The 21,681-nt window shown below is 54.0% G+C and overlaps 1 protein-coding gene across 1 annotated transcript in view; it reads left to right on the top strand.

The window, feature by feature from the left end:
- DCAF8 (DDB1 and CUL4 associated factor 8) overlaps positions 1-20,868 on the top strand; it is a 40,621-nt gene extending 19,753 nt beyond the window's left edge. The window contains exons 2-13 of the mRNA XM_060256677.1: positions 3,304-3,373; positions 6,011-6,690; positions 11,460-11,600; positions 12,864-12,958; positions 13,273-13,383; positions 15,780-15,852; positions 16,207-16,264; positions 16,570-16,677; positions 18,981-19,111; positions 19,235-19,354; positions 19,479-19,595; positions 19,761-20,868. Of these exons, the coding sequence (XP_060112660.1) occupies positions 3,325-3,373; positions 6,011-6,690; positions 11,460-11,600; positions 12,864-12,958; positions 13,273-13,383; positions 15,780-15,852; positions 16,207-16,264; positions 16,570-16,677; positions 18,981-19,111; positions 19,235-19,354; positions 19,479-19,595; positions 19,761-19,880 (1,803 nt within the window). The 5' untranslated portion in view covers positions 3,304-3,324 and the 3' untranslated portion in view covers positions 19,881-20,868. The remainder of the gene's footprint in view (positions 1-3,303; positions 3,374-6,010; positions 6,691-11,459; positions 11,601-12,863; positions 12,959-13,272; positions 13,384-15,779; positions 15,853-16,206; positions 16,265-16,569; positions 16,678-18,980; positions 19,112-19,234; positions 19,355-19,478; positions 19,596-19,760) is intronic.
- Positions 20,869-21,681: the final 813 nt, after the last annotated feature.

The raw sequence follows: 21,681 nt of genomic DNA, 5'->3' as shown, positions 1-21,681 counted from the left end.
GGAGGGCAGGATATATCATCATCTTCTTCTTGACCATGGTGACCTGGCGACGGTCGCCTCGAGATTGGACTACTGTAATGCCCTCTACTGGGGCTGCCTTTGTCACGAACCCGGAAACTTCAGCTAGTGCAGAATGTGGCTGCTAGGCTGCTATTGGGGTGGCCCAAGTGGGAGCACATACAGCCAGCGCTGCAGGAACTGCACTGGCTACCATTAGTGTACCGGATTCATTACAAAGTGCTGGTTATCACCTTGAAAGCCCTATATGGCTGAGGACCCATTTACCTGAGGGACCGTCTGTCCCCATGCATTTCCCAGAGAGTGCTGAGATCTGGTTCTCAACATTTCCTAGTGATCCCCGGGCTGAAGGAGGCGAGACTGTCGAACACCGGGGATCGGGCCTTTTCGGTGGCAGCCCCCTCCTGGTGGAATCAATTGCCGGAAGAGGTCATGGCCTTGCAGGACCTTGCTTTAACTTATATTGTTCAATGGTTTTGTTGATTTTATGACTGTGATCATAGTATACTATGATCTGATGTAAGCCGCCCTGGGCCCGCCTCAGCGGGGAGTGTGGGGTATAAATCGAATTAAACATAAGCAGAAATGTTTGGGTTCCCTCCCCCCAGGCCCTCAGTTCTCTCCCTCCCCCTCCCCCAAGTCTGTGCATGGCAGATCCTCGCTCCGTCATCCAGGTCTCGGCTGCTCTCCCAATGCCTTTTTCCTCCGTGTCAGCTGGTGGCAGTGGGTTCTGGGAGTCGCTTCCTTGGTGTGCGAAGGCTGTGTGTCAGGAATGGACCGCCCAGGGTGATGTCAAGACTCAGGGTCCACCCAGTGGTAGCTTTAGAATCTCGGAAGGGACATTTGCGGAGCTGGGAGGCGGTGCACTGCAGGGTAGCCCAGCAAGGAAAGGATAAGGAGCAGCTTTGCTTCCCCACTCCTCCTCCTCCACCTGCACCTGCGGAGTGCCCTGGAGTCAGTCACAAGTTCTCTCAGAGCTGTCTGCTCAAGAGCAGTTTCTGTCAGAGCTCTCTCAGCCCCACCGGGCATCTGTTGTGGGGAGGAGGAGGGAACGGAGATTGCGACCCACTCTGAGGCTCCTTTGGGTAGTAAAGGCAGGGTATAAATCCAGTCTCTTCTCTTTTTCTCCCCTCTTGCTTCAGAAGCCCCCTTTCCTCACTGAGCAGGGGCTCCGAACATCTGCAGTGCACCTTTTCCAGCTCCACAGTGGCCTTTCAGGAGTCCCTGGCACCTGCTGTGTGCCCCCGCACCCTGGACCTACACGGAGGCATCACAGTGCCAGCTTTCATTAGCTGCTCTCAGAGTTGACTTTTCTTGTTGTGCTGCCCACCACCCATGACCCTTCTGGTCGGTGTGTGTAGATTTAGGATTTCTTGTGGCCAGGTACATTAGCTTCCCTTGCCCTTTTGAACACCCCTTTACCCAGTCTGGAGTAGAGACGGAAAATTGCTGGAAATTTTCGGAGAAACTAAAAAACCCACTACATCAGCACTTCTTTTTTCTTTTCCAGATTGAAAGACATTCTGTTACTTTAGGAACATAAAATATTACTACGGACAATTTTACTTGGCATGAAATTATCACAACTAGCATATTAAAATATAGTGTATCCAAACAATTATTACAGACAGAATTTATTTTTTAAATAATATTTATTTGCAATTGTAACAAATGGAGCAACCATCTCCTGAACTGTTTACTAGTTTATGTGGAGCAGAGAAAAAAAACCTCCACAAAACAATTTTTAAAAATCCAGAAGTCACAATTATTCATATTTCCTCTCCAAAGTATTGAATAAAAATAAAAAACTCATTCTCCTAAAAAGTCCTGAAGAGGGGGGGAGTGTCTAGAAGGGAGCGCAGGACTAAGTTTCCATGAATGGGCCTGACTAGGACTTGCTTGTCCTCAGTGCACAGAAATTAGAATAATCTGATACCAGACATATTTTTTAGAAATGATTTGGAAAATATTTGCACACCTTGTCTTAAAATATTTTATTCATCATGTTAAAATAAAATGTTCCATAATCAGCTTTCTTTTCTTTTTTTCAATTTTTCCAATTTTTCGTAACCCCCCCCCCCCCCAAAAAAAAAAAGACTTAAGGGAAAAAAAGGGGGAAAACAGTTTTTTCCCAATTTTGTCTGTATTTTTCCCTGGGCCTTCACCTCTCTAGTCTGGAGAGATCCTCCAAGCTCTGTGCCCAGCCCGGTGGGTGTTCTTAGATCCCTGCTGGGTCTCGCTCTCTTAACGGTGATTTTGAGGGCTCTGGAGCTGGCATAGAAACACCCCTCCACATTTGTGCCTCTTCTTTGGCACAGGACTTTCCCATTGTGGGCTCGCCCTTGCATGCTTCATGTGGACTTTTGTTCTCAGTTGGAGGGGCACCAAATGTTCAGAGCATGTCCCCCACCCCAGTCTCCAGCCAGTTCTTCCTGACTCTGGTTTGTTCCTTGCCAGCCTAGCTCGGGCAAACCCCTGCGTATTGTACCTTTGGAAGGAAGTCTGTTTTGGTGTAGAAGAGGCTGCTTTGATTCCTGCGGCCCTGCTTGGTCTCAGGTAGATGGCTGAGATGGCAGCAGTGGTGTGAAGCAGCACTCCCCACCGTTCCTCACTTCCTGACGGGTCTGGCTACAACTTGTGCAGGCAGGAACACATAAGCGCTTCAGAAGAGCCCTGCTGGGTCGGAGCAGGGAGGATCCATCCAGACCAGCATCCTCTTGCGTCACACAGAGGCCAACAGACCACAGGGCAGAGAGGCTGAGGCCTTCCCCAGAGGTTGCCTCCTGGCTCAGGGATTCAGAAGCTGACTGCCTCTGGATCTGGAGGTTCCCCTCAGCCACCAAGGCTAGTAGCCCCTAATCGACTGTGGGGCTTCTAGATCAGGCACTGGCAGAGAGGAGGGTGTGGGGTGAGAGGGCAGTGGTTGGCCTTTGGAGAGAGGACCACAATGTTCCGCTGTGTGATGGACAGACACCTGCCCTAGCTAGCTTGCCCTGGCTGTTTGCGCTGCTTGCCGCTCCTGAGAGGCGGTGGGTGCTGGGTCTCAGAACAATGGCCTGGAGCTGGAGCAGGCTGTACGGGCTGTTCCCGAGGGCCTTGTGCTCTTTTCAGAGGGGAGGAGAGGCACGAGTGGTACAGAACGTTTCTCTTCTGGAAAGCCAAGGACGGCCAGAGAGCCACGTGGCCATAGAAACCTTGCATTGATTGGCACCACTAGCAGTGACAGATGCTTCTTTCTCTCTCCCTCTCTCTCTCTCGTTTTTCTTTGTGTTGTTGAATTCTCAGGGTGAATTTTCAAGAAGCAAGATGTCAGATGCAGGGAATAACACAGATGGGAAAACAGAGATACCCAACGGTAAGAGAAGTGGCGGGGCCGCTCGCTTCTTCCAAGGACGCCTGCCGCTCTTGTCAGGAGATGCTGGCGGATTCCAGTGGCAGGCCTGAAGAAGAAGAACAGACTTCCCCACCAGCTGGCTTCAGCCTGCAATGAGGCAGGAGTTTGCACGTGACCTCACGCACCAGGAAGATCTCTGGCCCGAGTCCTGTTGGCAGGAAAATTGCCCCTTGGTCGTGCGGCCGAGTGTCCAGGACACTTGGTGGTCTTCCCTCTTGGCCCGGGGCTGAAAGCGCCTCTTAAGCTCCACTTGAATCTGGAAATCCAAGCCATTGCTTTGTTTAGGATCTTTGTTATGATTTAAATGCTCTGCCACCTTTCTCCCACTGTCTGGGTCCACAAGGATGTGAACGTTTATATCCCCTCTGATTTCCTCAGACTGAGGGTGGCTGGCTAAGAATGCAACAACAGCATTGCAAATCGTAGCAGCGGGAATCATGCACACATTTGGAAAATGGCAGACTAAACTGGCAAAGCCTGACCAGAACCCTGTTTGGGCTCTGCTGCCTAAGAGAACGATTGCCCAGACTGGTGTTTGTGCCTGGGGACTTGGTACCTCTGGCAGTCGGGGGTTCCACCCTGAGCGCTGGTTCTGCTCAAAGAACTGCGCAGTTGGGAGCCTCTGAAGACCACCTTTGAGTCAAGGAAAGGTGTCCCCTTTGCCTGTTTTGTTCAGGGGCTGCAGGAGAGTTGTGAGATGCTTATTTATTTATTTATTTATATTGGGATTTATACCCCGCCCTTCGCACCGAAGTGTCTCAGATGCTGTGAGCCTTTGGCACCTTGGGAGAGTTCTGTGGGGCACAGCCCTTTGGCTTTGGGCAGCGTCAGGGACCCACTTCTAGTCTCCTCTGGTGCCAATGCCGTTTGCTCCAAAAGCAAACCCAAAGAACTGGGGTGGTAGCCCAGCCATGCAGGAGCATTGGGCCCCTCGTCCTCTGCTACTGCTGGTGTCTCCTTTCCCAGGCATGCCCTGTGCCAGTGTGCCCAGACTCCCTGCCCAGAATTCCGCTGGGGCTCCAGCCGTGGCTGGCCGTAGCAGAACAGGGTGAAAGTCGTGGAGCCCTGGCACATCTTGGAGAGCCAGTCTGGTGTAGTGGTGAAGTGTGCGGACTCTTATCTGGGAGAACCGGGTTTGATTCCCCACTCCTCTACTTGCAGCTGCCGGAATGGCCTTGGGTCAGCCACAGCTCTCATCTGGGAGAACTGGGTTTGATTCCCCACTCCTCCACTTGCACCTGCTGGAATGGCCTTGGGTCAGCCAGAGCTCTCTTATCTGAGAGAACCGGGCTTGATTCCCCGCTCCTCCACTTGCACCTGCTGGAATGACCTTGGGTCAGCCATAGCTCTGGCAGAGGTTGTCCTTGAAAGGGCAGCTGCTGTGAGAGCCCTCTCAGCCCCACTTACCTCACAGGGTATCTGTAGTGGGGGAGGAAGGGAAAGGAGATTGTGAGCTGCTCTGAGACTCTTCGAAGTGGAGGGCGGGATATAAATCCAATATCTTCATCTACCTCACAGGGTGTCTGTTGTGGGGGAGGAAAGCAAAGGAGATTGTGAGCCTCTCTGAGACTCTTTGGAGTGGAGGGCGGGATATAAATCCAATATCTTCGTCTACCTCATAGGTTGTCTGTTGTGGGGGAAGAAGGGAAAGGAGATTGTGAGCCGCTCTGAGACTCTTCGGAGTGGAGGGCGGAATATAAATCCAATATCTTCATCTACCTCACAGGGTGTCAGTTGTGGGGGAGGAAGGGAAAGGAGATTGTGAGCCGCTCTGACACTCTTCGGAGTGGAGGGCGGGATATAAATCCAATATCTTCATCTACCTCACAGGGTGTTTGTTGTGGGGGAGGAAGGGAAAGGAGATTGTGAGCCGCTCTGAGACTCTTCGGAGTGGAGGGCGGGATATAAATCCAATATCTTCTTCTCTTGCCCCTCTGGGCTTTGGTCCAAACAAAGATCTCTCTGTCCACAGCTCTGTGGCAGAATAGATTGCCTGGAGGTCCAGGCTGTGGGGCTTGGCTCCATCTGAGCTCTGGGTGGCGAAATGGGGCTTGGAGGCAAATCTCGGGCAGGGGGAGAAGCGTTCCTTGAGCAGTGTTGGGCTTCTCTGCCACGTGGATTGGAGCTGGATACTAAGGCAGCCTTGGGGGAAGCGGAGTCAAGTGGGGCTGGTGCAGCTGCAGGGACTGCTTGGTGGTGGCTGTGAGGATGAAGGTTGGCTTCTCTGTTGGGCAAGCCCATGCAGCATTATTGTGGTTGTGCTAGTATCCTAGCCGGATGGCACTGATTCCCCACCCACACTGCAGGGGTGCTGGGCCTTGTGGGAACTTGGTTCGTGTGTTGAAGAGACAGTTACACCCACCCTGGTGTCTAGACTTGGGGTGCAGGCTGAACCCTCCCTCCCTCCTCCGCAAGGCGGTGGGCCCCAGCTGCCTGCCGGTCTCCTCCGACTGTGTGTGCCCCCCTGCCCAGTCAGAGAGCAGGTGTGCACTTCTCTCTTGGTGAAGCCTGGGCCCGTAAGCTGTGGGGAAGGAAGAAATCCTGCTGGGAACGGGGCAAAACGTAACTGGTTTCTTTTTGTGGTTTTGGGCTCCCCAGGAAGCTTGTCCAGCAGCCCGGAAGAGATGTCTGGAGCCACGGAGGGGCGGGAGACCTCTTCCGGTGTGGAAGTGGAAGCTTCTGACCTCAGCCTGAGCCTCACGGGGGACGAGGGGGCCCCCAACCGGGCTTACCCGGAGAGCTCTGCAGAGGAGAAGGACTCTGACAGCATGGACGACACAGGGCACTACTCCATCACTGAGGAGAGCCGGACCTACGACCGCTCTCACTCGGAGGAGGAGGAAGACGAGGAGGAGGAGGAGGAAGAGGAGGATCTGGAGGTGGAAGGGCAGCGCTCTCACCGGCGAGCGCAGCGCAAGCGGCCAAACTGGGACCGAGACTCCTCAGACGACGAGCGCGCCCTGGAGGACTGGATGGCTTCAGAGACGACGGCCCTGTCGCGGCCTCACTGGCAGGCTCTGCGGGCCCTGCGGGGGAGAGAACTGGGCTCCAGCTCCCGCTTCATCTACGAGGCCTGCGGGGCCCGGGTCTTTGTGCAGCGCTTCTGCCTCCAGTATGGCCTCGAGCGCCACACCGGCTGCGTCAACACCTTGCACTTTAACCAGCGCGGGACGTGGCTGGCGAGCGGCAGCGATGACCTCAAGGTGGTGGTGTGGGACTGGGTCTGGAGGAAGCCCGTGCTGGAGTTTGAGAGCGGCCACAAAAGCAACGTCTTCCAGGTGAGCGAGGGCGCCCCGGAAAGGAGGCGGGTGCTGGGGAGGGTCACATGGAAAGAAATGAAGGTCAGCAGTGGCGGAGACTGGAGGAGCTGCTGGGTGTGCTGAGCCTCGGGGCTGCAAAAGGAAGATACAAATGATCTTAAGGGACCCTTCACATCCGGGCCACTTGCTATTTGAGATCTTACCATTGGGCAGACGATATAAAGTGTTGAAGGCAAAGACAAATAGATTTAAGGGCAGCTTCTATCCAAGTGGGCAGCTTCTATCGACTTCCAGAAAGCTTTTGATAAAGTTCCTCATCAAAGGACTTCCAGAAAGCTTTTGATAAAGTTCCTCATCAAAGGACTTCCAGAAAGCTTTTGATAAAGTTCCTCATCAAAGGCTCCTTAGAAAGCTTGAGAATCATGGAGTAAAAGGACAGGTCCTCTTGTGGATCAAAAACTGGCTGAGTAATAGGAAGGAGAGAGTGAGTATAAATGGGCAGTCTTCGCAGTGGAGGACGGTAAGCAGTGGGGTGCCACAGGGCTCGGTACTGGGTCCCATGCTCTTTAACTTGTTCATAAATGATTTAGAGTTGGGAGTGAGCAGTGAAGTGGCCAAGTTTGCGGATGACACTAAATTGTTCAGGGTGGTGAGAACCAGAGAGGATTGTGAGGAACTCCAAAGGGATCTGTTGAGGCTGGGTAAGTGGGCGTCAACGTGGCAGATGCGGTTCAATGTGGCCAAGTGCAAAGTAATGCACATTGGGGCTAAGAATCCCAGCTACAAATACAAGTTGATGGGGTGTGAACTGGCAGAGACTGATCAAGAGAGAGATCTTGGGGTCATGATAGATAACTCACTGAAAGTGTCAAGACAGTGTGCGTTTGCAATAAAAAAGGCCAATGCCATGCTGGGAATTATTAGGAAGGGAATTGAAAACAAATCAGCCAGTATCATAATGCCCCTGTATAAATCGATGGTGCGGTCTCATTTGGAGTACTGTGTGCAGTTCTGGTCGCCGCACCTCAAAAAGGATATTATAGCTTTAGAGAAGGTGCAGAGAAGGGCAACTAGAATGATTAAAGGGCTGGAGCACTTTCCCTATGAAGAAAGGTTGAAACGCTTGGGACTCTTTAGCTTGGAGAAACGTCGACTGCGGGGTGACATGATAGAGGTTTACAAGATAATGCATGGAATGGAGAAAGTAGAGAAAGAAGTACTTTTCTCCCTTTCTCACAATACAAGAACTCGTGGGCATTCGATGAAATTGCTGAGCAGAAAGGTTAAAACGGATAAAAGGAAGTACTTCTTCACCCAAAGGGTGATTAACATGTGGAATTCACTGCCACAGGAGGTGGTGGCGGCCACAAGTATAGCCACCTTCAAGAGGGGTTTAGATAAAAATATGGAGCAGAGGTCCATCAGTGGCTATTAGCCACAGTGTATGTGTGTATATAACATTTTTTGCCACTGTGTGACACAGAGTGTTGGACTTGATGGGCCGTTGGCCTGATCCAACATGGCTTCTCTTATGTTCTTATGTTCTTAAGTGCTGTGGTTAGGCTAAATGCAGGACTATGAATGGTTATTTCTTTTAGATGTAGGCGAACTGCAGGGTTATGAATGGTTATTTGTTTTAGATGTATTTAAATGGTTTATGTATATGTTTTTTTCTTTAGTGTTGATGTGTTGGTATGTTTGTGGAAGAGCACCTCATTTCGTTGCTCTCATTTTCCTTTTTTGAGAACAATGACAATAAATCTATCTATCTATCTATCTATCATCTTATCTATCTATCTATCTATCTGAGGCCCTTGTGTGGGGCGGGGGCAGGGGGCACATCACAGTTCTTGCACTGCGGAAGGTGAAATAGACACAAAACCTTCCCTGAACTACGGACTAGTTTTACTACCGTAACATAAATGCATTATTTACAACAGCATATAAAATTGGGGGGGGGGGGCTGTAGCTCACCAGAGGGGCCCTGCTTAACAGGCAGAAGGTCCCTCCCAGGCTCAGTCCCCAGCAGCATCCCTAGTTGAAAGGACCAGACAGGAGGTGATGTGAAAGACCTCCGCCTGAAACCCTTGATGTTTTGTTTATTTAGTTAGCTAGATTTGTAGCCTGCCCTTCCCATAGAACTGGCTCAGGGCGGGTAGACTCTGTCGTTCTGAGTAGATACCCCTGACGGACCAAAGGTCCCCTTCAGGAGAAGACAGCTTTGTGTGGTTTGTGTCCTGTTTGGAAAACACATCAGCCAGTATCATATAAATCAATGGCGCATCCTCATTTGGAATACTGTGTGCAATTCTGGTCACTGCACCTCAAAAAAGATATTATAGCATTGGGAAAAGTGCAGAAAAGGGCAACTAGAATGATTAAAGGGTTGGAACACTTTCCCTATGAAGAAAGGTTGAAATGCTTGGGGCTCTTTAGCTTGGAGAAACGTCGACTGCGGGGTGACATGATAGAGGTTTATAAGATAATGCATGGGATGGAGAAAGTAGAGAAAGAAGTCCTTTTCTCCCTTTCTCACAATACAAGAACTCGTGGGCAGTCCATGAAATTACTGAGCAGTCGGGTTAGAACGGGTAAAAGAAAGTACTTCTTCACCCAAAGGATGATTAACACACGGAATTCACTGCCACGGGGGGAGGGGGGGTCGGGGGGGGTGGCAGCTGCAAGCATAGCTTTAAGAGAGAATTGGATAAGCGTCTGGAGCAGAAGTCCATCAGTGGCTATTAGCCACAGTGTATTGTTGGAACTCTCTGTCTGGGGCAGGGATGCTCTGTATTCTTGGTGCTGGGGGTGTGGGGAGCAACACTGTGAGGATTTCTATTGTCCTGGCCCCACTGATGGACCTCCTGTTGGCACCTGGCTTTTTTGGCCACTGTGTGACCCACTGGATGGGCCACTGGCCTGATCCAATGTAGCTTCTCTTATGTTCTTATTTATGGGATTTAAAAATATAAACGGCTTTGTTTAAGAAAAATGGCAAATATTCGCACCCTCTTTCACCTTAGCTCCCGCAGCACATGGGTCTTTAATTTTTTGCCATTGGAGAGGTAGAAGAAATCGCAGATAGGAAAAAATCCCATCAGGTTATAATTTGGGCAGAAACTACGTGAGAATCACAAGAGGTGGGACTTGCTGCGTGTTTGGTTATTAAGTTAAATAGCAACAAAAACACCAAGCTTTTAAATAGTTTATTATCATAGAAAATATACCCTATTGTTGCCCAGACTGTGTACATTTAAATAAAACATTGTTCAAAATACTGTATACAGTGCTCTCCAGTTTTGTTGTAATTGCTCCTTGGCATTCACCAGTTTTTCCGTTTTGATGCTGTATATTTGTAAGCTTTTCTCACTCAGAAAGTGAAAATGTCCTCAGTTTTTTGTATTGCTCCCTGGCTTTGAGAAGCAATTTATTGATTCTAAAAGAGAAGGTATTTCATAGTGCTTTTTTTTTAACGCTCCCCCAAATTACCCCATTTTTTCAGTCCAAAAAGGGTGGTGTTGAAGTTCTTGGGAAAGCCTTTTCTTTCCCCACTGACTTCACTTCTCTATATGGAATTGGGTGCGGGGCCTGACCTGGGTGGCACCGGCTAGCCTGATCTCCTCCAGTCTCAGAAGCTCCGCAGTTCTTGGGTGGGAGACCTCAAGGGTCACTATGCAGAGGCAGGCAAACCCCTCTGAACATCTCATGACTTGTTAGCACTTTCTCCTTCCGTGGAGCGAAGTCATCCAGGCGGGGTTAGGTGCTCAGGTAGGGCTATGCAGATTTTGAGTGGACTCCTATTGGAGAGATCGCAGGCCGACCCTACCAGAGCAGAGGGCGAGGACACAGCGTCTCAGTCGTGGCTCCCAGGTCTGTTCTGCACTTTCCTTCCAATGACTCTCATCAGCAGAGAGTACTCAAGAAGAAGAGATTGGATTTATACCCTGCCCTTATGAAATATATGAACATCTGAAGCTGCCTTATACTGAATCAGACCCCCCTGGGCCCATCAAAGTCAGTATTGTCTACTCAGACTGTTAGCGGCTCTCCAGGATCTCAATTGGAGGTTTTTCACACCAACTTGCCTGGACTCTTTTTAGTTGGAAATGCCGGGGATTGAACCTGGGACCTTCTGCTTACTAAGCAGATGCTCGACCACTGAGCCCACCGTCCCTCCCCTGCCCTTCACTTGGCAAAGTCATCCACTCCCCCCCCTCCGAAAAAAAAGATAGACGTGGGAGAAAACGAGGGCGTCAAGGAATACAGCCCCTGCAGGGGAAGTCAGAGAAAACTGCCTGGAGAGCGTAGGTAGTCGGGCTTGGGCATGACTGGAGGGCTAGCCTGCGATCTCACCCAGAGGGGCAGACCTGGCTGAGAGAGCGGAGGGGTGGCTCTGCCCCACTGCAGACAAGGGACCTTGAGATAAGCTCCAGGATTCCATCCCACCATCAGTGCTGTAGGTTCATTAGGGTTTGTAGAATCTTTCGGGCTCAAGTGCCGTGTTCTACTGGAGAAAGTTTTCCTTCCAGACGTTTCGTTCTCAGCTGCGGAGAACATCCTCAGTGGCGTTGCAGCCGGAGCAGGCGCTCAGACCTGTGCAATGCACAGCAGCCAAGCTCAGGGGCCTGCCTTGATCTCTGCCCTGGGCCGCGAGCCAGAGAGGAGGGCTGAAGCAGGAAGCCTGGCGGGGGAGGGGAGGGCAGGCCTTGTGCCCTGGGGGGTGCAGGCTCCTCGCAAGGGCTTCTTTCAAGGCTCCAGCTGCTCCCTTCCCTATTCTGCCCCTGCAGGCCAAGTTCCTGCCCAACAGCGGGGACTCCACCATCGCCATGTGTGCTCGTGACGGCCAAGTGCGAGTGGCTGAGCTTTCGGCCACCCAGTGCTGCAAGAACACCAAGAAGGTGGCCCAGCACAAGGGCGCGTCGCACAAGGTGAGTTCCCCGAGAAGGGGGGGGTGGGGGGCTCTGCCTGCCTCTTGGAACCCCTCCCACTCAGGCACTCGCTCTTAGCAGCACTGTTTGTCCTTCTCTGTCAGTTTGGTGTAGTGGTTAAGTGAGCGTGGACTCTTATCTGGGAGAACGGGGCTTTGATTCCCTACTCCTCCACTTGCAGCTGCTGGAATGGCCTTGGGTCAGCCATAGCTCTTGCAGAGTTGTCCTTGAAAGGGCAGCTGCTGTGAGAGCTCTCTCAGCCCCACGGTACCTTCTGAGAGCCAGTTTGGTGTAGTGGTTAAGTGTGTGGACTTTTGTCTGGGAGAACCGGGTTTGATTCCCCACTCCACTTGCACCTGCTAGCATGGCCTTGGGTCAGCCATAGCTCTGGCAGAGGTTCTCCTTGAAAGGACAGCTGTTGTGAGAGCCCTCTCCAGCCCCACCCACCTCACAGGGTGTCTGTTGTGGGGGAGGAAGGTAAAGGAGATTGTGAGCCGCTCTGAGACTCTTCGGAGTGGAGGGCGGGATATAAATCCAATATCTTCTTTCTTCTTCTTCTTCTTCTTCATTCCCTACTCCTCCACTTGCAGCGGCTGGAATGGCCTTGGTTCAGCCATAGCTCTTGCAGAGTTGTCCTTGAAAGGGCAGCTTCTGTCAGAGCTCTCTCAGCCCCACCCACCTCAGAGGGTGTCTGTTGTGGGGGGAGAAGATATAGGAGATTGTGAGCCGCTCTGAGTCTGATTCAGAGAGAACGGCGGGGTATAAATCTGGAATTCTTCTCCTTCTTCTAAAATAATAGCTGCAAAAGGCAGAACATGCAAGGGGGGAGGGGGCTGGCCTGGATCTCATCAGCTAAGCAGGGCTGGCTCTGGCAAGTACTTGCGAGTCTTCCCTTGGAATCCCTTTGGTTTGCCCCTGGCCCAGAGGGCTTGGAAGAGCTGGCAGGCACTTGGTCTGTGTGCCCAGCAGCTTTGGCCCAAGGGGACCGCCCGCCAGGCTTGGGACCGCTTTCCCGGGAGCCCTCACTCCAGCTGCTGCCTGCTGCCCTCCAAAGCAAAACAAGCACAGGCAACAGTGTATTAAAAAAACTAATAAAATGAGAGAAAGCCTCCCCTCTGTAGATGTTGAACAAAACAGGCGCCAGCAGGACAGATCCTTGAGACACTGGCGTCGCCACTCCTCTCCAAGAGGATGAGGAACCATCAACAAGCACTCTGTACCTGTGTTGCCACTTGCTTCCCGTCCCGTGTGCCTGTCTTGCAGCTGGCCCTGGAGCCGAATTCTCCCTGCACTTTCCTGTCTGCTGGCGAAGATGCCGTGGTCTTCACCATTGACCTGCGACAAGACCGGCCTGCTTCGTAAGCGGGGGTTGGGGCTCTCCCGTGCCAGGCAACCCTCTGTAGCAAGCAGCCCTTTCTCACGGCTGTGGGGGGAGCAGGGAGGCCTGTGACTTTCCTCTGGGGCAGCAGCAGCAGCAGCTTTTCCTTCTGGATCCAGTTTGGGCACTTGGTGGTCTCAGGCTGCACCGTCTTCCTCTCCCCCCCCCCCATTGCAAATGGGGTTTTGCTTCCCTGCTCGGCTTGGGGGGAGCAGCGGTGGCCCACGAGGGGTCAGGAGGGGCTTGTGGGGTGGCCGAGCACTGGCTCTTGTGTGTCTTTGCTTTTGTGTTTAGGAAACTGGTGGTGACGAAGGAGAAGGAGAAGAAAGTGGGCTTGTACACCATCTACGTGAATCCCTCCAACACACACCACTTCGCTGTGGGGGGTCGAGACGAATACGTCCGGTGAGCCGTAGGAGCCGGGGGGCTGGGGAGTTTGGGAGAGGGGATGAGAGCCACGGGGAAATGAAGGGCACCTCTCGGCTTGGCCCACGTCTGCTGCAGGCTCGCTGGTGGCTGACAAGACCACTCTCTGGATATTAGCAGCTGGCTGGATAGGAGGAAAATTCTTTCTGCAGTCAGAGAGTTCTTCAGCGGTGGAATCGCTCCCTAGGGAAGTGTTGAGCCCCCCCCCCCCCCCGGCTGGACAACCCCTTGTCAGGGACGCCCTAGTCTGGTCCTGCATGGAGCAGGGGGTTGGACTGGATGGCCTTTATGGCCCCTTCCAGCTCTGGGATTCTAGGATTCTGCATAACACGAAGAGTAGAAAGATCCAAGTGGGCAGCCGTGGTGGTCTGAAGGGATAGAACAAAGCAGTAGACAAGGGCACCTTAAGACCAACTACAGTTTATTCAGAATGCCAGCTTTCGTATGCTCTAAGCAGGCTTCATCAGACAGAATGGGAATGGCCAGCCATCCTTAAATATAGAGAAAGTGGGCAGGGAGTTGGTATGCAGAGTCGTGGGAATGTCTTTAGTGGAATGTGGAATGAGTCTAAATTAAGGGTGGGAAGGCAGTAGGAAAAACTTCTTTACACCACGTCAAGGGAGGGGTGAGCCCCCCCCCCCCCGGCAGTCTTCCAGCAGCAGCTGGACAGCCCTTGTCAGGGATGCTCTAGGGGCAGGGGGTTGGACTGGATGGCCTCTGTGGCCCCTTCCAGCTCTGGTATCCTGCGATTCCCGCCTGGAATCTCCTGCAAGCGGAGTGCCCTGTGCCTGCAAGAGAGGAGGAGGCAGAGCCCTGCCTGCCTGGTGGGGGCTCTAAATGGAGAGTGGGAACTGCAGCAGCTGGCAGCTCAGGGCAGTGACCGAGATGGCAGTGCCACCCGTGCTCTGGGCACTGTGGGTCTGGTCCGGTCTCTCCTCCTGTGTGGGAGCCTCTGGGCTGGGCTTGTAGAACTATCCAAGCCCTTCTTTGGTGGTTCCAGGGTGCCCTTCCTCCTCTTTGGGGATTTCCTTTGGCTTCTCCTTGTTCCTTCCAGCAGCATCCTGCTCCTTTTGCTGCCCTGAGAAGCCGCAGTGCCTTCTGCTCAGGAAGCCCCTGAGAAGAGCAGCTCTTTTCAGATCCTCTTTCTTCTCTGTGCCACTCCAGGCCCCAGAGGAAGAGCCCCAAAGCCTCTTGGCTCTCTGTCTTCCCCACTGTGGACACAATCTGGGGCCCTCCTTGTGCACTCTTGTCGCGTAGGAACATCCCAGCTCTCCTCCTCATTTTTGAGCGAGAGGCTCCACCGCTACGTAAGAGAAGCCATGCTGGATCAAGCCAAAGGCCCTGGGTAACATCAGGAGGTCCATCAGTGGAGCCAGGACAGTAGAAGCCCTCCCACTGTGCCCCCCCAAACACCCAGAATATAGAGCATCACTCCCACAGACATAAGAACATAAGAGAAGCCATGTTGGATGAGGCCAATGGCCCCTCCAGTCCAACACTCTGTGTCACATAAGAACATAAGAGAAGCCATGTTGGATCAGGCCAATGGCCCCTCCAGTCCAACACTCTTGTGCCACACAGTGGCCCAAAACCCCAAGGTGCCATCAGGAGGTCCACCAGTGGGGCCAGGACACTAGAAGCCCTCCCTCTGTGCCCCCCTCCAAGCACCAAGAAGACAGCATCACTCCCCCAGACATAAGAATATAAGAGAAGCCATGTTGGATCAGGCCAATGGCCCATCCAGTCCAGCACTCTTGTGTCACACAGTGGCCAAAAACCCAAGGTGCCATCAGGAGGTCCGCCAGTGGGGCTAGAAGCTCTCCCACTGTGCCCCCCCAAAGCACCAAGAATACAGAGCATCACTGCCCCAGACAGAGAGCTCCAGCAATACACTGTGGGTAATAGCCACTGATGGACCTCTGCTCCAGATGTTGATCCATTCCCTTGAAGCTGTCTATGCTTGCTGCCGCCACCACCTCTGGATTGGGACATGTCTCTTAACTCCTGCCTGAGCTCTCAGGAAGTCAAAAGCTTTTGGCTGGGATGTGTGGTGCGCTCTCTCTCTCTCTCTGCTCTTTCCTGCAGCAGCCCCAGTGGAAGTTTTTCCCGACTTCCCAGAGGCTAGAGCCCCTCTGGAAGCCAGTCTCTGATCCCTCCTCCTCCTCCTCCCCTAGTGAGGGTGGGGTGGGTGAGCCTCTCTGCCACTAGAAGCCTGGCCAGACGCCACTTCCGCCTCAGAAGGCCCCCCCTGTGGTGCTGTGTTCCTAGCGGGTGGTTTGCTGCCCCCTGCTGCATGGGAGGGCTGGCGGTGGGTGGCCGAGGGCCTTCAGACCTTCTCGCTGCTGCCCTGACCCTCCTGCTTGTTGTTGGCCTAGGATCTATGACCAGCGGAAGATAGACGAGAAGGAGAGCAATGGGGTGTTGAAGAAGTTCTGCCCACCCCACTTGGTGAGAAGCTGGTTTTTCCCCTCCGCCGGGCCTCTTCCTGCAGCAGTTCCCCGGGGTTTGCTTCCTTCCATCTAAGGCGGGGGGGGGCGGGGCTTGGAGATGCCCAGCTGGGCAGACCTGATGGGTCCGCTTGGGAGCCTGCCTGAGCCTCTCCCACCCACCCACCTACCTGTGGGGTTCTCTGCAGGCAGAGGACAGGGGAAGGGAGCACTCCCAGGCGGCTCCTCGCGTCTGGACCCTGCAAAGCTGATTCTGCCGCTCCTTGGGAGGGCAAATACCCCCTCCCTCCTGTGCAAAGTCCTTGGGGCTCAGCTGCAGGGGGTCTCACAGGCTTCCTCCTCCTCCTCTTCCCAGGTCAACAGTGAGTCGAAGGCCAACATCACCTGCCTGGTGTACAGCCACGATGGGTCAGGTGCGCGCACGTCTTGGAGGGGGCTGGGGCTTTGGAGGCTTTTTGTGTTCTCTCCCCATCTGGCCAAAAATCAGTTGTTGGCATAACTGACGAAGCTGGTGAAGCTTTCCCAGCTGGGTTGACTTCTGTCGCTGTGGGTGAGCCAGCCTCCCCCCTGGCTTGCCTTCCCTTGGCAGAGTCTCCTTGCCGAGCTGGCTGCCTGCAGCCCCTGCGTGGGGGCGGGGTGCTGTTCTTCTCTGCCGGCCTTCCTGGTTGGGGGTCCTGCGCCCTGTGGTCTGCTGGAAGGCTCTGGCGTGTTGTTGCAGAACTCCTGGCCAGCTACAACGATGAAGACATCTATCTCTTCGACTCCTCCCACAGCGATGGAGCGGCATACATCAAGAGATACAAGGGGCATCGAAATAGCGCCACAGGTTCGTAGCCAGTGTGCCCTTCCTTGGTGGTTTCCCTCCGGGCTAGCCCTGGGGTCTGCACTGCCTCCTGGGGGCAGAGCTGGGGTCTGCGGAGGAACCCTGTGCCCCCCCCCCCCCGGAGTGGCAGAGGCCCCTGCGGTTTCAGTCTCCTCGCGGGCTGCTGGCAGGAATCGGCCAGCTTGAAGGAGCATATCAGTTGTCATGAAATAGCCCTACCCAGCTGCGCTCCCCAAGTGTGAAAGCTGCAGCTGGTGAAGAAAATAACTAGTTGAAACAACCGAGAAAAGGGCAGTCAGCAAACTCCGCCTCCACCGGCTGCTCCAAGGCCCTTGATTTCTGCCTGAAGCTGAGCAGACTGAGGGAGTTCCCAGGGACCTTCTTCTAGGGAGCGGCCTGAAGGGAGGAGGTCTTGGGAGGGAGTCTCTGCCACTGGGCTCTTGGTTCTCCAGGGGAGGGAGCAGAGCCAGCCCCTCCCTTGGTTCTGTGCCTCCTGCTGACCCCCCTCTTACCTTGCTGCATGTCCCCCCAACTGGAGAGCCAGTTTGGTGTAGTGGTGAAGTGTGCGGACTCTTATCTGGGAGAACCGGGGTTGATTCGCCACTCCTCCACTTGCACCTGCTGGAAGGTTGTCCTTAAAAGGGCAGCTGCTGTGAGAGCCCTTTCAGCCCCACCCATGTCACAGGGTGTCTGTTGTGGGGGAGGAAGGGAAAGGAGATTGTGAGCCGCTCTGAGACTCTTCGGAGTGGAGGGCGGGATATAAATCCAATATCTTCATCTACCTCACAGGGTGTCTGTTGTGGGGGAGGAAGGGAAAGGAGATTGTGAGCCGCTCTGAGACTCTTCGGAGTGGAGGGCGGGATATAAATCCAATATCTTCATCTACCTCGCAGGGTGTCTGTTGTGGGGGAGGAAGGGAAAGGAGATTGTGAGCCGCTCTGAGACTCTTCAGAGTGGAGGGCGGGATATAAATCCAATATCTTCATCTACCTCGCAGGGTGTCTGTTGTGGGGGAGGAAGGGAAAGGAGATTGTGAGCCACTCTGAGACTCTTCGGAGTGGAGGGCGGGATATAAATCCAATATCTTCATCTACCTCGCAGGGTGTCTGTTGTGGGGGAGGAAGGGAAAGGAGATTGTGAGCGGCTCTGAGACTCTTCGGAGTGGAGGGCGGGATATAAATCCAATATCTTCATCTACCTCGCAGGGTGTCTGTTGTGGGGGAGGAAGGGAAAGGAGATTGTGAGCTGCTCTGAGACTCTTCAGAGTGGAGGGCGGGATATAAATCCAATATCTTCATCTACCTCGCAGGGTGTCTGTTGTGGGGGAGGAAGGGAAAGGAGATTGTGAGCTGCTCTGAGACTCTTCAGAGTGGAGGGTGGGATATAAATCCAATATCTTCATCTACCTCTCAGGGTGTCTGTTGTGGGGGAGGAAGGGAAAGGAGATTGTGAGCCGCTCTGAGACTCTTCAGAGTGGAGAGTGGGATATAAATCCAATATCTTCATCTACCTCACAGGGTGTCTGTTGTGGGGGAGGAAGGGAAAGGAGATTGTGAGCCGCTCTGAGACTCTTTGGAGTGGAGGGCGGGATATAAATCCAATATCTTCATCTACCTTACAGGGTGTCTGTTGTGGGGGAGGAAGGGAAAGGAGATTGTGAGCCGCTCTGAGACTCTTTGGAGTGGAGGGCGGGATATAAATCCAATATCTTCATCTACCTCACAGGGTGTCTGTTGTGGGGGAGGAAGGGAAAGGAGATTGTGAGCCGCTCTGAGACTCTTTGGAGTGGAGGGCGGGATATAAATCCAATATCTTCATCTACCTTACAGGGTGTCTGTTGTGGGGGAGGAAGGGAAAGGAGATTGTGAGCTGCTCTGAGACTCTTGGGAGTGGAGGGTGGAATATAAATCCAATATCTTCATCTACCTTACAGGGTGTCTGTTGGGGGGGGGGGGGGGAGAAGGGAAAGGAGATTGTGAGCCGCTCTGAGACTCTTTGGAGTGGAGGGCGGGATATAAATCCAATATCTTCATCTACCTCACAGGGCATCTGTTGTGGGGGAGGAAGGTAAAGGAGATTGTGAGCCGCTCTGAGACTCTTCAGAGTGGAGGGCGGGATATAAATCCAATATCATCATCTTCATCTTCTTCCCCCCCTCAGTGATTCCATGTGGGAGGCTGCGGGGAGGGCCTTCCTTGGGAGCTGAACTGGGGTTTTAGCAGGGGATCTTCCCCCCCCCCCAGTGGAGTGTCCTCTGCCCCCCCTCCCCGGCTTGTGGGGATCTGAGCGGCTCTGTCCCCTTCCAGTGAAAGGTGTCAACTTCTACGGCCCCAAGAGCGAGTTTGTGGTGAGCGGCAGCGACTGCGGCCACATCTTTCTGTGGGAGAAGGCCTCCTGCCAGGTCGTGCAGTTAATGAAAGGCGACAACGGTGGCGTGGTGAGTGAGTGTTCTGCGTGAGAGGGAGGGAGGGAGGGAGAGGGCTGTGGCCTTCTCTGCAGGGGAGAAGGGCAGAAGCTGCATCGGGTGCCCCAGCCTGCCCCCATTCCTGTCCTGCTGCAGGTCAACTGCCTGGAGCCCCACCCACACCTGCCTGTGCTGGCCACCAGCGGGCTGGATCACGACGTCAAGGTCTGGGCCCCCACGGCTGAGACCCCCACGCAGCTGGCCGACTTGAAGAAGGTGAGGGGTTGGGCCGGGGGGGCGCTGCATGAGGCGTCCTCCCTGGGGCAGAAGGCACCCCTCGCTGCCAGTGGGCCCTGCCTTTGGGGGGTGGCAGTGACACTCCCCCCTCCCCCCCCCCCAGGTGATCAAGAAGAACAAGCGGGAGCGGGACAAAGACAGCCTGCACCACACCGACATGTACGAGAACCAGCTGCTGTGGTTCCTGATGCACCAGTTCCGGCCCAGGGGCCACCACCGGGTAGGCGTGCAGAGCCAGCCGGGGACTGGGGCCCGAAGGCCATAGCTGTGGCCAGGGCTGGGAGCGGAGTGGATCAGCGGTCTCTCTTGGGGAGGGGGCATTTTGGTCGAAGGGAGCTGCTGTCACCTCCTCTCCCCTGAGCTGACCCCACTTTGTCCTCCGCAGCGCCGCAGAGATCCCGGCGTGGCTGCAACAGACAGTGACTCGGACGACTCCCTCAGCTCCTCAGACACGTCGGATGACGACGAGGAGGGCCCGGACCGAGTGCAGTGCATGCCTTCTTGAGGCCTCCATGGAGGGGGGGTGGTACAAAAGGGCGGACACTTGAAGCAAAGCCCCCCCCCCCAGCTTTTAATTCACCACTTTTTCTCTTTTTTTGGCTTTTTATGGAACCCCCAAGGACATTCTGCCCCCTCCCCATGCTTCTCCGGGCAGCCACTGTGGCCTCGAGGGGCTTGGACTTCTGCCTGAGCCCCCAGCTGAGGGGAGGAGACCCCCCACCACCACCCTTGGCTCCCCCCCACTGTGGCTTTGGTCCCTTTAGTCCCCCCCCCCCGCCCCAATGCAGTGGGGGCTTGGCTGCCTCTTCCTCCCCAGCGCTGCATGGAATGGGTTGCGAGTTCCATTCCTCCCTCAAGCCATTGGTGGGAGCTCTGTGGAACATGGTAGAAGCCCATGGATTTTTTCTCCTCTCTTCTGATGAGCACCACCGCATGCCCCCCCCCCCCCAGCTCCCGGTTTTGCTGCTTCCGAGATGAGCACACTTTTCCGCCCTCCCCTTTTGGGGCGTTGTGCCCCTGTTGTTTTTTGTTGGTGTTTTTTCTCTCTCCTCTCCTGCAGCCGTAGGGCCCCCCCCGTGGGCTGCCTAGAATGCCTTTGGCTGAGTTTGTGGGGCGACCCTTAGGAGCAGCCCAGCGCTGGGCAGAGTTTGCTTGCCTCTAGTTTGTACATATTGGTGATTTGCACTTGGCCCCCATCTTCTGCTCCACCTTCCCCGAGAAGTCAGAGTTCCCTGCCGAGGAGTGAGTCTCCCTCGTGGGCAGGCGGAGTTCCCATCCCTGGACAGACAGAAGGTTATTTTTCTCTTCCTCTTCAGAATTATTCATTTGTTTTTTGGGGGAAAGAAGATCCCCCTTATTGCTGTTTAGAGGCCTAATTTTATATGTATTAAGACAAGAACCAAATTAAACTTGGATGTTATCAAGTTAAAATTATTGTAAAAGTTTAAATATATATATATATTATATAAATGCAATAAAAGAATTGAGAGAGAGTCCTGGAAGTGTGTGGAGACACCTGCTGCAGGGCCTCCTTGTGTGGCCCCCCTCCCTTGCCTCTTCCTTAAGAGGGGGGCATGAACTCCCACTGAGTGGAGCTCATGGCCTAGGCCAGGGCCTGCCCCCATCTGTCGTGACTTGGCCTCTCTCCTCCCTGGCACTTTCCCACCCCCCACCCCAGCAGGGCTTTCCTGGCCTTCCTGCGTTAGCAGAAGTGGTGAGAGCCGCACGACTCTGGCTCGTCCAAAGGGCCTCAGCTTGCAGCGGCTGTTCTTCTGGAGCTAGGCGAGGGTCAGAAAGCCTTTCCTCCGGCAGGCTGGAGCCCCTGCGGGAAAAGGTCTTCCTTGGAGGTTCTGAAGCAGAGGCTCGATGGCCATCTGATAGCAAGGCTGACTCCTTGGACTTGGGCAGGAAGGGCTGCACCAGGGCTTCATTCTTCTTACAAGCCCAGGGTGCGGCTTATTTTCCTCTTGGCCAGATTGGTCAAGAAGAAGAAGACGACATTGGATTTATATTCCGCCCTCCACTCGAGTCTCCGAGCGGCTCACAATCTCTTTTATCTCCCTCTCCCACAACAGACACCCTGTGAGGTGGGTGGGGCTGAGAGGACTCTCACAGCAGCTGCCCTTTCAAGGACAACTCTGCAAGAGCTATGGCTGACCCAAGGCCATCCCAGCAGGTGCAAGTGGAGGAGTGGGGAATCAAACCTGGTTCTCCCAGATCAGAGTCTGCACACTTCACCACTACACCAAACTGGCTGTCCTGGTGGGTTTTGCCTTCTTCTGGGTGTACAGCAGGGGTTGGGTAGG

This window comes from Heteronotia binoei, chromosome 1 (genome assembly GCF_032191835.1).
Source record: "Heteronotia binoei isolate CCM8104 ecotype False Entrance Well chromosome 1, APGP_CSIRO_Hbin_v1, whole genome shotgun sequence".
Taxonomy (NCBI): Eukaryota; Metazoa; Chordata; class Lepidosauria; order Squamata; family Gekkonidae; genus Heteronotia; species Heteronotia binoei.
The sequence above is the reverse complement of the archived record's forward strand: the minus strand, read 5'-3'. Positions and strand labels throughout refer to the sequence as shown.